The sequence below is a fragment of the Acanthisitta chloris genome, unplaced genomic scaffold (genome assembly GCF_000695815.1).
Source record: "Acanthisitta chloris isolate BGI_N310 unplaced genomic scaffold, ASM69581v1 scaffold39265, whole genome shotgun sequence".
Lineage (NCBI taxonomy): Eukaryota > Metazoa > Chordata > Aves > Passeriformes > Acanthisittidae > Acanthisitta > Acanthisitta chloris.
The window spans coordinates 2095-15344 of record NW_008676162.1 but is presented as its reverse complement, the minus strand read 5'-3'; the positions used below and the strand labels follow the sequence as shown (position 1 = coordinate 15344).

General features: G+C 38.3%; 1 protein-coding gene across 1 annotated transcript; it reads right to left on the bottom strand.

Moving 5' to 3' along the window:
* Positions 1-3083: 3083 nt before the first annotated feature.
* Positions 3084-9936, bottom strand: CMC2 (C-x(9)-C motif containing 2). The gene is made up of 3 exons (XM_009076010.1): positions 9795-9936; positions 5243-5314; positions 3084-3353 (listed from the first exon to the last, which is right to left on the bottom strand). Exons 1-3 carry the CDS (start codon positions 9873-9875, stop codon positions 3279-3281), a joined length of 228 nt encoding a protein of 75 aa, XP_009074258.1. The 5' UTR covers positions 9876-9936; the 3' UTR covers positions 3084-3278.
* Between the last annotated feature and the right edge of the window lie 3314 nt (positions 9937-13250).

Sequence of the window (13250 nt, the reverse complement as noted above, 5' to 3'; positions counted from 1 at the left end):
AGGACATTCAGAGCTTCAGCAAAGTGCATAACACACCGGAAATATTCATTACAGTGATTCCCAATTACAGTAGGAATAACTACTCAGCTGCATATTTTAGTAATAGTTATTCATATTAATCATTCCTGGAGTCTGCACCAAGACTGCATTTCTTACAGGGTCTGAGTACAGCCTGATATTCCAGAAATTATCATGGCTATAAAATTCACAAGCAGCTCACCCCTGTGTTGGTGAGCAACTACCCCCAACTGTTGGAATAACCAGTGTATCTGCTGGGAATACAGTGGGACAAAGGAAGTGGCTAGAACACTTGCAGGAGGACAGTCCTCACCCAAACTGTACAATCAGCTCAAGTGAATCGATGTTTAACTGCAAGGTCTAGAAACAACACATAGTCTTTATCTGCCACGGAGGACAAAATTCCTCAAGGACGTTACCAGCTAAAGTGAAACAGGGAAAGACAAATGGTATTCATAATATATTAACACTCAGCACTGGAGCTGAACAGTAACAGCAAATTCAAGTCGTGTTGTATCAAGAACGCAACACCAGAGCAAGAACCAGCCCTGCTGTACTTGCACTGTGCTGCTGCTATTCAGCAGAGTATCTGTCCTTCTATTAAAAAATAAAATAAAAAACTTTTCAAAGGCAAACAAGATGTTGTCATTTTGGTTTCCAGCAAGAGAAAGTACACTCCCTATAGTGTTACCAGGTGTTTCTGGTGAAGCTGGAGGGATTTTGCTGGATAGTTATCAGTCCCTTGCTCTGAACTCCTCCTGTCCATGTCTCCTACTTTTGTAGTATTCCAACGTGAAAAGCCCTCATTGCCATGGCCAGGTCTGTATCAAAGCTGCCACTTGCCCTTTCCATTTCCCCTTCTTCACTTTCGCATGTCAAACACCCAAGAGCTTCTCACACATGGCATAACATAAAATTACATCAGGGTTGGTTTCTTTCCCTTTCTCTCTCAAACATGATTTTTTTTAAAAAATGGGGAAAATACTCCTATAGACAGATGACATGACAATAAAGCATCTTCAAAGTCCTTGTAGAGGTTTATTTCACTCAAATCATTCCATGCTCACCACTCAGCTCACTTTGAGAAACAAGAAAAACCCCACATTTACCATTTCAACCTTCCCCTTTCTCTGACAGATAAATCCTAAGTATTATTACACCAGTGTTTCTCAGCTTCAAGATCAAATTAGCAACAAAAATTCTCCCTCAAACCAAAGGAACAAAACACACATGAATCAACAGGAACTCTCCTATCACACTACCAGTGGGCAATTAGCAAAGAGGAACAGAAGGATGAACATGATCAGACTTCCACTAGGCAAACAAAGCATATCTGTAAAACAGAATTATTGCTAACTGTAGTTCAAAGTATCAATAGAAATTGTGAGTGCCATTTGGTCTTTCATTCACTAAGCACATTGATCTCTGAAAACATGATTCTAACTAATGAGCTGTGTTAAGTGGCTCTTGGATTCTTATTGTGTTGCTATGTGAAAGATGTGGACTCACAGCAGCTGATGAAAGAAAGAAAAGCTTCAGTGCTTCTGCACTCAGACATCAGTTTTCAACCTAATCTCTAGCACAATTCTCACTTCATTTATATACTTAGAGACTACAATTTTCTTAAAGAGTCCTGTTTAAGGGCTTGCCTGAAGTAGTTTGTGTCATCTCAAATAGAAGAATCAAGGATGTTCCCACATAGGGGACCTCACTATGAAGTGCTCCTCAAAAATACTCTGAAAGGTACCAATAAAGGCTACAGCACTTCAACCACTCAAGTGTTAATTCAAACAATGTATCATTTACTTGTTCTAAGAAAGCACAGAGCATGTCAAGATGCAGAAACAATTGCTTCGGTTTTTCTTGGAACTTTCACTGAAAACATCTGTGGTTAAGTTTTACCAATTTAATTGAGTCCATTCAGGTACAAATAAATTTATTCTATCTAATCCATCTTTTGAAACAGATCACAAAATAGAGCTTTCTTCCAAAAATGAGGCATGTACCAATGTCAAGATCCAGTGCCAACAATGGTCCTTACACAAACTGTGTAATTCACTGTAGAACAAGCACCTTTTTTCCAAAGGTTTCAAGACACTTCATAGCTTTGGCTCAATAACATTTATTATTTTAAAACAGTCCTTTGTTGCTAGGCAGAGCAGAGGCATCATTTAAAAGCAAGGTAAACCCAGCACACACTCTTCAGAGAAGCAGCTCCAGCACTGGACAAACCAACATATGTTTTGACACCAAATCTTCTGCATTCAGAGCCTTTTTGAGGACTTTCTGCAGTTTGATGGCAAATAAACAGCTCGTAGGCTAACGAGGCAGCTTGGGTGACACAGTATGAGTTGCCTTGCCTAACTGAAAGGCAAGTTACACTTTCTGTCACTTCAATGTCAGCTTTTTGCAACTGCAATAGTCATAGCTTGACTTCCCCTTTGTACCAAGGAATACAGAAGAATTCTTTAGCTTGTATTTTTGGCAGAGCTCCTCTTCAAAAATCACTCGGCACACATTGATTGTACTCAACAAAAATCAAGGCAAAGCTTTGTAAATCCCTGGAAATGTTCCATTCTGAATTTCTAAAGCCTCTTGCTTTGGGTATGATGAACAAATTGTCTTACAACAGTCTACACTGTACATATGGTTGGCAGGAAGGATTCTTAATCTTCTCAGCCGAAGACAGTAGTTTCATCCTTTTACCTCCAATAAAAATACTACAACTCCAATTACTCCTTGATAGGCAATTTCCAGTTTCAAGCCACATCTGTTTAAAATGTCGCTTTCCTAATCCATTTAAGAAGTGTTATCATGACACCACAAAAGTGATGGAAAGAAGTCATTCAGCATTTTGCAATGAAAAACAAACAAAAAAACCCTCACAAAAACCAAGATATGAAAGACAAACTGCTAAACACAAGGAAATAAATGCAACTCAGCACCAAGTGGGAAATACAGCAGCCTTGAGTGCTCCACATACACTGATTCCTCAGTACTTAGTCATCATAAAACCATGCCAGAACAAAGATTTGCCACAACAGTTTTCTTTTAGAGGTCAAAAATTAAGTTGTGAGAGATCTATAATATTTATTTTTTTCTACATTGTTTGCCTCGCTGTGAATGAGGATGTATTAGGTGCATTTATTTTTTACCATTTCACAAACCATGGTCTGGACACTGGTGATGGAACAGAAGTATTCTGTCAACTTCCAAGTGAATGTCCCCATGGAGCTGCTGCTGTCCAGCTGCAGCACAGCTCACTGCTCTGAGGTTTTGTGAGCATTAATTATCCTCTGTCGTTTCGCTCGGTTCCTGGCCCTGTTTGCTTCATACTGGAAGACAGATAAGGAAATTAATAGATCAGCTGTTATCACTGAACAGATATGTCAAATTTAAAAGTGTAGAGAGCATTTATTACCCAGGAACACAAACAACATATCTGACTGATGCATTAGAAATGCAGCTCTTGTTAATACCTACATATTGGTTCATTTTTCCTTCGAAATTAACATTTATTCGATTAAAATTACATGTTGCTAAGTCTGAGGTTATTAAGCTAAAGAGTATTAGAACATTCTAATAAAGAAGATTCAGTTAATCTTAAGGAAGAACTTAATTACACATCCATCTCACCTACGACAGCTACACTTCACACATGAACTAGGAAATAGTTGCACTGGTGCTATTCCAGAGCACAGGTCAGGCTCTTTTCCTTTTAAAAGGTACTGATTAATGTGTGTCTGCCTTTTGAAACAGAGTTTGTCATCACAGGCTTGGTCTATTTTTGATCCTGGTCATTAATTATATGCACAGATAAAGCAGCACACCAAGAGGAAAGGAAGAAAGGCAAATTTGAGTTGAATGAGGGTAAAGCATTTGGGTTTTTTTAATGGTGAGCACAACAGAGACAGAACTCCAGTGCAAATGGAATCCAGAAAGCCTTCACAGCTTGGATATATGTATAAGACCAGGACACTTTCAAGTGTGCCCCTGCACTAGCAAAAGCTTGTTTCATTGCAACCAAAAAGGAAACATTTTCATGGCTAGAAGAAATGAAAAGTTAAAAATCAATGCATGATTTGATATATATATTTCAGGAGATGCAAATTCTTCTTGTCCTTAAGTTAGAGCATATATCTGTTCACATTTTTCATAGCTGGTATCAAGAATAAAACCCAAGTAACCCACAAATACTTCATTCTCTATATAATGTAACAAACTACTAAGGAAATTGATTCTGGAAAGGATTTGCAGTTTTTCATCCATTACACTGATTGGTCTATAACTGAAATAATGACCCAAAATATTACTTAAAATTTACAGAATGCTTAACTTTTTTCCATGCCAATATTTAATTTTTCAATATCCATGTTTTTATGCAGAATGAAAATGAAGGACCTTTAAAAGCTACAGCTGGACCTATTCAATACTGGTGAACAGCCTTTCAGGGGCTTCCTAGTAATGGCACATCAGTGCAGCCACATTTGAAGAAGGCAGACAAACACACTCATCAAGAACACTTTGAATGTAAAAGCTTCAATGGCAGAACAATAAGATGAATAAGATTACTTGGAAAGAAACTTTTTATGATTGTGAAAGTTGTGTCGAAATTAGAAAGTGCAATTTCAAGTTGAAGATCTGTGGAAAGTTCAGTTCTGTGTTCTGTCATGTAGGCATGACAACCATAAATATAAACCCAGTGACACTTCTGAAAATGTGCCCATTAAGCCACTTATCTACTAAACTCCTGGAGTCCTCATTCCTTCATCTCTGCAGATGTAGTACAGCAATACCTTCATTTAGGGCCTAACTCAGCAACCCATTCAGTAGTTTCAGTCACTATAACTGACTTCACTTATTAATGTTAACCAAGCAGAAGTGACCATTACTGCTTTATATTCTACTCTGTATAAATACCATTACTCCAAAAAAAAAATTGGTTAAAAAGTCAGAAGCAATCTGTGAAGTGTCAGTTCCTCTCTGCAATATTTGTTTGGTTAAAATATGTTTGCCTATTTTTGTGTATCAAAAACTACTCCACACCATTTGTTAAAGCCAGATTTGACTTGACAAATTTATCAGAAAAAGGTTTCAATTTGGCCTCAAATGCCCACACCAGAATGTGCTTACATTTATTGATTTGCACCACTTAGTAAAAAAGCAGCTCTAGTTCTATCCTGCTTTTTATTAAGCATTTCATTCACAATATATTTTTTCTTACCTCCTTCTTCAGGCACTTTCGCATCTCACGGTCAATGTCATTGCAATGGCCAAAAAATTTCAGAACGTTGTGCTGATAAGTCAGGGAGAAAAAAAAAGAATTACAGTTCAAAGGTTTCTTTCTCTGAAACTCTAAATTTCTTGGAAGTCACTTGCATTTTTCAGCATATGCTGGTCTTCTTTTCCTTTTCTTTTTTTTGTGAAAAGTGATGTTTTGTGACTATTTTACCTGAGTAGACAGGAGTTGGAGCTACTCTGAACCATGCTTAAGCCTTGCTGAGAGCTGAAGGTACTCACTATGTCATATAACCAGACTAAACAAGGGCACCTAAGCTGAAGTTATTGAGTCTACATGTAGAACATATATTTTACTGCTCTAGGAGTCCGTCTTACAATTCTCACTCTCACTTGCTTGAATAATGTACAAAAAATACATATTCTGAATTGCAGGTTGTAATGCAGAAAAACAGAGGGAGAGCTAAAGGCATCCTGGAGACAATGTGATTATTATTTCATCATGACCTAAAGGCATCCTGGAGACAATGTGATTATTTCATCATGACCTCGAGAGGCAAAGGACTCAATGCTCCATCATCCCAACCATGTGAAGAATGCAACGTTGGTCCAGAAGATGCAAACACTAGTCTTAAATGACTGAAATGTTAGAAACAGCATCAAAAAATGGGGGACTAAGTTTCTCTAGATCTTGAGGTTAATAAGTAAGATGCAATTACCATCTTTATGGCACAGCTCAGCTGTGGGCCTCATGTATATTTAGGAGTTCCTTAGTTTCTGAAAAACTGCAGGCCTTGTCCTCATGAGGATATAACCTGATATTCACCATAAAGATCTGTCCTCTTAGCCAGAATCAAGTCCTTATGAAGGGGCTTGAGCACAAATGCCATGAGGAGAGACTGAGGGAGCTGGGGTTGTTTAGCCTGGATTAGAGGAGGCTCAAGGGAGACCTTATCACCCTCTACAACTCCCTGACAGGAGGCTGGAGTCAGGAGGGGATTGGTCTCTTCTCCCAGGCAACCAGCAGCAGGACAAGAGGGCACAGACTCAAGCTCTGCCAAGAGAGGTTTAGGTTGGATATTGAGATTTTTTTACAGAGAGAATGATCAGGCATTGGAATGAGCTGCCCAGGGAGATGGTGGACTCGCCATGCCTGGAGGTTTTCAAGCTGAGACTGGATGTGGCACTTAGTGCCATGGTCTAGTAACGACAGTAGGATTGGACTCAATGATCTTTGAGGTCTCTTGCCATCCAGTTGATTCTATGATTTCCTGAAGCAATTCCATACTATCAGCCATCAAACTGCTCTCAGAATGGCTGCTTTTATAAAGACTGCTGTTTCAGGGGGATGCTTGCTGCCATGCCATAGAATCTCATGGCAGTCTGGCAGCAGAGCACACCAGAGTCAGAACACCTGAGGGAGTGGAGGCTTTAGTAGACATTTGCAGGTGCACAATCAGTGGAGACAACTCAACCAGTCTTTTAAACTGATTATTTTTTTCAAAAAAGACTATGAAGAACAAAATCAGATGAGAATGATGTCACTTCCATATTTCAGAGGGAAACCTAAGTGCATTTCTATAGCTGGTGAGCAGCTGAGAGGATTTATACAAGTGATACAGGAACACTATGAAGAATTCAAACAATGCACAACATTTCAGCCAGCAGAACAGGATCAGGAGTGGGTTAATAAAGATTATGACAAACATTTAACTATAGCAGTGCTATAATTAGCTTGTTTATACCTCTGCACCTTATAAAGGGCATCAGATGACTCTGAAGCAGTTGTGTGCAATAAATGGTTACTTTACAGCACTCAGATCTTGCTTTTGCAGCATTTTCATTTCAGCTAATACAGATTTAACTTTGTATTCCACTCCCATACCTGAGTGTTACATTTCAAGGTGAACACTCACATTTCAAGCCAACTCCACTCTGATTAGAGCACACAGCAAGCCTAATCTATGTTTATTTAGCCAGATTCCTACCAGATTCCTACGATGTCAACTTCTTGGCTCAGATTATGAGGAAAAAATGAATCAGTTTCTCAGAAATAGTTATTACATCTATTACAGTTATACAATTGCAAGACAATAGGCATTTCTTTCAGCTGCCACCTATAAAAATTAGTCTACTTAAAGCACATACTTGGCACCAGAGTGGAGTCATTAAAAAAAGAAAATCAAAACAGAGACATCAAACAGGAGTTACATTAACCTCTCCTCAGTAGATGCAAAACTTGATATACAGGGCAGGTTCTAGATAAGGAATAAAGTAAAACAAATTGACTGTTGTGAAAATGCACACACAGGACATCCAGTTACAAAATAATGCTTTTAATCCCTCAGGAGTAGTAATTTAAATCGTAGATGAAGGAAGTTTTGGCATTATAAGAAAACAGCAAGTAGTCTCCAATAACTCATTAAGATCACTAACTTCTTGATATACAGGGCAGGTTCTAGATAAGGAATAAAGTAAAACAAATTGACTGTTGTGAAAATGCACACACAGGACATCCAGTTACAAAATAATGCTTTTAATCCCTCAGGAGTAGTAATTTAAATCGTAGATGAAGGAAGTTTTGGCATTATAAGAAAACAGCAAGTAGTCTCCAATAACTCATTAAGATCACTAACTTCTCAAGGAACAGCAAGTAGTCTCCAATAACTCATTAGGATCACTGACTTTAGATTTCAAGGACCTCAATTTTAAAAGAATATTTCAGTACATTTCCCTCGAATTTCAAATGAAGAAGTCTTGCTCCCTTTCAGCTGTGTGAAAGCAGCCATCTTCACCCCTTCTGCTCTGAGACTGCCAGCACAAATACCCTCTCAGAGCTGAGCACAGACTGACAAAAGCAATTCCTCTTCATGCAAAGATCAACTTCAAACAAAGCCAGGAGAATATAATCCTGTCCGTGACTATTATTGCTGCTACGAGTCCCTTCGTAAGTCAAATTGGCAAGAGATTCCTTTGAATCACTTGCTGCCAAGGAATTCAAGTCCACCTTTCAGTTCCAGCTCTCAAGGCATTTTAATAAGCTACATCATACAACAAGCTCGTGATATTTGGATCTTGACACTCATTTTAAAAAAACAAAAGCATATAAACCACAAACAGTCAACCATCACTTTCAAGGAGTAAAGCAATATTGCTGCATTCCTAGTCAAAGCACAGAAAGCCCAACTATGTATGTATCAAAAAGCAGGACACATCTGGATGTATTTGAAACAGTAATTACAACATTTTAATTTTGTATTGCCTATTCTCTTCTTAAAGGACAGTCCTGTTATCTGGCAATCCTTTTGAACCTATAGTAATTCAAGTACAAGAAGAGTCTTCTCACTTGATTCCAGCAACTGAACACTTTCAGCTACAACATTCAAGTTGCTACCAAAAAACAAATCAACTAACAAAAAAAGGAAAGCAAAAAGTCTCTACAATCTCTCGACTTACCTAATGCATTTTTAGGCAAATTAAAATTTTTGAGCTCAGCAAAAAAAAAGTGTAACTCCTACATTTAATCCCTCTTTCATATGAAATGTCTTCTCTCACATTTTGTGTATTATCAGCCTTGTTTTTCATTCTGTAATGACTATTGAAAAGAAAAAAATACAATCCTGCTCAAAACAGTGAAGCTAACACATGCATTGTCTTAGAATTTATGGATAACTGCATTAGCAAAGTATCAACATAACACCTGAACATGGAGGTGAAAATGTTGTAGATTGCCTGTAACTGTGGAAACCATAGTTTTCATATTCATAGTCAACATTTAAATATATTTTTGTCTCAGTAGAAACTATGAAATTTAACTTTTCCTGCACTAATACAGCAAGAATCTGTCCAGAACATCTATTTAGAGTATACTGGGAAAATAATTAACAACAGTGCAATGATGCTGCAGAAAGTTTTCATTGCAGGGACTAAGTCTAGACATTTACTACAGAGTACATTTATAAAAGGCTTTTAAAGGAGTGAGATGAAGACTGAAGAGACTGAAGTAATGAAGAGCCTGGAGACAATTTCACACCCCTGGGTAGGTGCCTATTCAGAAGATGGAAGTCAAACAGTAATCAGCAACTAGCTCTCCAAGCACTGAACTGTCAAGCACGTTCAGATCCCATCAACACATCTGCTTAGGAACACCCTGAGGCATCTGCCCAGTGGACAGCTGGAACATGGAAATGCCATAAGCACAAAAAAGAGGGCATGTGAAGTTGTTTTCATGAGTGTTTTTTTGAGGGGCACACAGTACTAAAAGGTGCAGATGTTATTTCAGTCCTTAAAACAGGTCCCAATGTGTCGAGCTGTACCAACGTACCTTAAAATTTCCTGTGCATTTCCTAAAGAAATGACTGGCAAGATTTTACACACAGTCATCAGATCCCTCTTTAGTGAAAACATACTAGGCACATTTCATGGCTGTTCTGCCTAGAGGAGGGTTTTCTCTTTATGATCATGTAATAGTCTCACTAATTTATCTGACACTCATTTCCCCAACCCACCCACTCCTTTCTCTGCTCAACACTCCTTACCTCCTTGTGACACTTCTTGAGCAGACTGATAATTAGATTACACTCTTCAGTGTGCAGATGAGGAGACAGGTCTGGATGCATCTTTAGCTATGGATGATTTTAGTAGTACAAGGACAAGAATCTGAGAAAATTTCCACCTGTCAACATTAAAATATGAAAGTGTAACTATAAAGTTTGATTTAACATGTAAGATATTATCACAGTGTTATTTTAACACAAATATTTTAGATCAAAATGCAGCTTAATGAGTATAATTTACATTACACAGTTAAAGACATGAAAGCCAGCACATGTCTGATCTTCTGCACAGCCCAGAGGTTAAAAGTTAACTAGAAGTTTATAATCTTAGCAATCACAGACATAAGCACACAGTTGGGATTTTAATTTTCAAGGACTCTCTAGCAGCATTAATCTTTCTTGAACTGCAGATTATCTTTTCACTCTCCTACTTTCTAGCTTTAAGAAAGCTAAGTGTATGCAGTTTTCCTTCTACCTTCCACAAAGCTGAATGACAACAGGAAGCACAATGCTATTCCATTACAGCACTCAGAACTGGCAGCTTTTTAGTTATCTACAAGCTTTTTTAAAAATCCTAAACCAAACACTGATGATGCTTTACAAACCAGTACTTAATCACTTCATCAAAACAGTAACGATTTATTTTTAATCATGTGCAATTGGAATGTTCCTTCTTGCAATTCCATGTTGTTGCCTCTTGCTCTTCAGTGTGCTCCTCTGAAAAGCATCTGGATTTGTCTTTGACATGAATCCCTCAGATAGTTGGATTTGTCTTTGACATGAATCCCTCACTCCTTCAGATAGTAGAAAGCAGCATTCAGGTTTCCCTTGAGTTTTCCCTTGGCACACTAAAGCAGCCTCACTCCCTTAGCCTTGCTGCCTATGTCAGCTGCTCCACTCTCACAACCCTCTTTGCTTGCTGAAAAGGATGAAAGTGTCATATGAGAGTGGCTGAAATGAGATGGGATTTGTCTTTGACATGAATCCCTCACTCCTTCAGATAGTAGAAAGCAGCATTCAGGTTTCCCTTGAGTTTTCCCTTGGCACACTAAAGCAGCCTCACTCCCTTAGCCTTGCTGCCTATGTCAGCTGCTCCACTCTCACAACCCTCTTTGCTTGCTGAAAAGGATGAAAGTGTCATATGAGAGTGGCTGAAATGAGATGGCATCTTTGCTGTATCACTTCAGTAGCAGGAAGGGGAAGAGAAAAATCTTGTTCATACCAGGACAAATGGGCTCATCTTGGCAAAATCTAACTTGCATGGCCCATACTGCCACTGAATGAATGAGATGCCTATTTGTCTGTTTGCTTACTTAGTATTTTGCCATTTCCCCTTCTCCCAAAGAAATCCCCTTTCCAGCTGCAGAACATCAGGCAAACAGCACTACAACTTGTACTAAGCAGCCACCACTATAAGACTCCTAGACTAATCAAATACAAGTAGTCAGTGGTCAGATTTTGTAACTGCCAAATCCCAATATTCAGCTGCAGTGCTGGCAGCTATAATCTACACTGCTATTCCTAGAATGCACAAGGTATATATGCTGCTGGAAGAGGTACACACACTCATGTACTCAGTGCTTCCCATCATGTGTTCAGCTTAACAAGAGTTAAATTCCCACAAGCAAACTAAATTCTAAAAATCCAAACATTTAAAAGCCCCTTGAGAACCATGAGAAGATGTTCCACATAGTGTTGCAAACACAAGTAATAATTTCTTCAAAAAATCTTCCCCCATACTATCTGGAAGCCTAATATCACACTACACTTGCTCGTAGCAGAGAAGAAGTTGGAAAATGTACAAGTTGCTTAAGCATTCCATCGACAAATTAAGAAATGAACCTTTAGAAATATGACAGCAGGAGCAGGACTATAACAGCAAAGTGATTAAGAACCCTGCTGTGTTATTGCCACCAGCTTTTGATTGCATGCTACACAAAGTCAATATGTTTTAAATTTATCAGTAGATGTTTTTGATAGCACTGGAGTTAGCATTCCCTTGAGAGGGTGACCTGCTCAATGGCTCTGTGTTACTTTAACATGTGTGAACCCAGATGATTATTAAACCTCTTCATCATTCAGCCTCCAACTGAGCTTCCTAAAACTGTCATCCAAGCTGGCTGGCTCAGAAGGAGAAAGCAAGATCAGTGCCCTTGTGAAATAGGAGATTGTACATGGGCACCAGCCAGAAGTCAAACGGAGCATTTCAAGGAAAGCTTCATTATGTCTAAACTAAGATTAGTAATCACTGCCATTGTTTACAAACTATCCTCAGAAAACCTGGCTGAAAGCCACCAAGGCCACAGAGGTGAAGGGTGCTTCATCAATTAAAAGCCTTCTAACAGCTCACAGGGATTTTCCAATGGTACCTCTTGTAGGATAGATGCTACAAATCAAAGGTCCTGACTGTCACAAGCAGTTCATAGATCAGTACTCTGAAATTTTCAAATAACATTCAATATTAGAATCTTTCAAGTTGTTACCTGACATGGCACTAAGTTCATGTAGGCTATGAAGGATTAAAGAACAAAACATCTTACAGTGCTCTTGGAAGGTTTCTCTGGAGCCTTTAAGGACTTTTGAAGTTATGACAGAGTAGTGGTATCAGTGCTCAATATTACACTGATGTTTAGGAATGTCAGATTAAACAGTGAGCTGTGAATGATCAGAGAAGGCTAAAATCTTTTTGCTGGAGGGGAACAACTCAGTCAAAAGAGTTTCAAGAGAAACAACAACATCTGTAAGGAAAGGGCAGGATAAGCTATTGGTTTCCTTAGTTTCTGTTTAATAATGTTCTAATCTAAAATAAGGATCACCAGTTGCCGTTTTACCAGAACTGAAGTCCACATGGCCAGACTTTTATACAGGTGGTAGCTCATACGGAATCTACGTATATAGGAATATTGGGAAAACAAAAAAAAAAATCACAGGAAAAAAATGGGAATAAGCAACATAAATTGCTCTGAGAAATCTACTAACAGAAGTCCTGGATAAAGAATGCCAAGGTAAACATGCAATTGCTGGAGAAGAAATTCTGGCATTGAAGTGGAAGAACAATATTAAGAAAATACAGGAATTGCTTTAGGAGGAAAATGAACTGCAAAATGCTAAGCAAATGTTAATATCTGAAGCGAATATTTGGAGAGAAGTATTGAGATGATCTCACATAATGGCACTGACATACTTCACTGAGATGCACAGAAATGCTCTGCCCTTTAATGTGTTTGATATGAGATTTCTAATTCAGTGGAGTCTTTCGTTCCTTGTCAAAAATTACACTGTATATGTATCTCAATGATTTGGTTAAAAGACCTTAAACATGCAAATTTCTCTAAATTATTAGCCTCTGAAGGTAGGAGATATAAAGATAATTGATCTTTCAACTTCCTTAACCAGTTTCTAAATCCATGCTATTCTTCAGCAGAAAAATAATTAAGA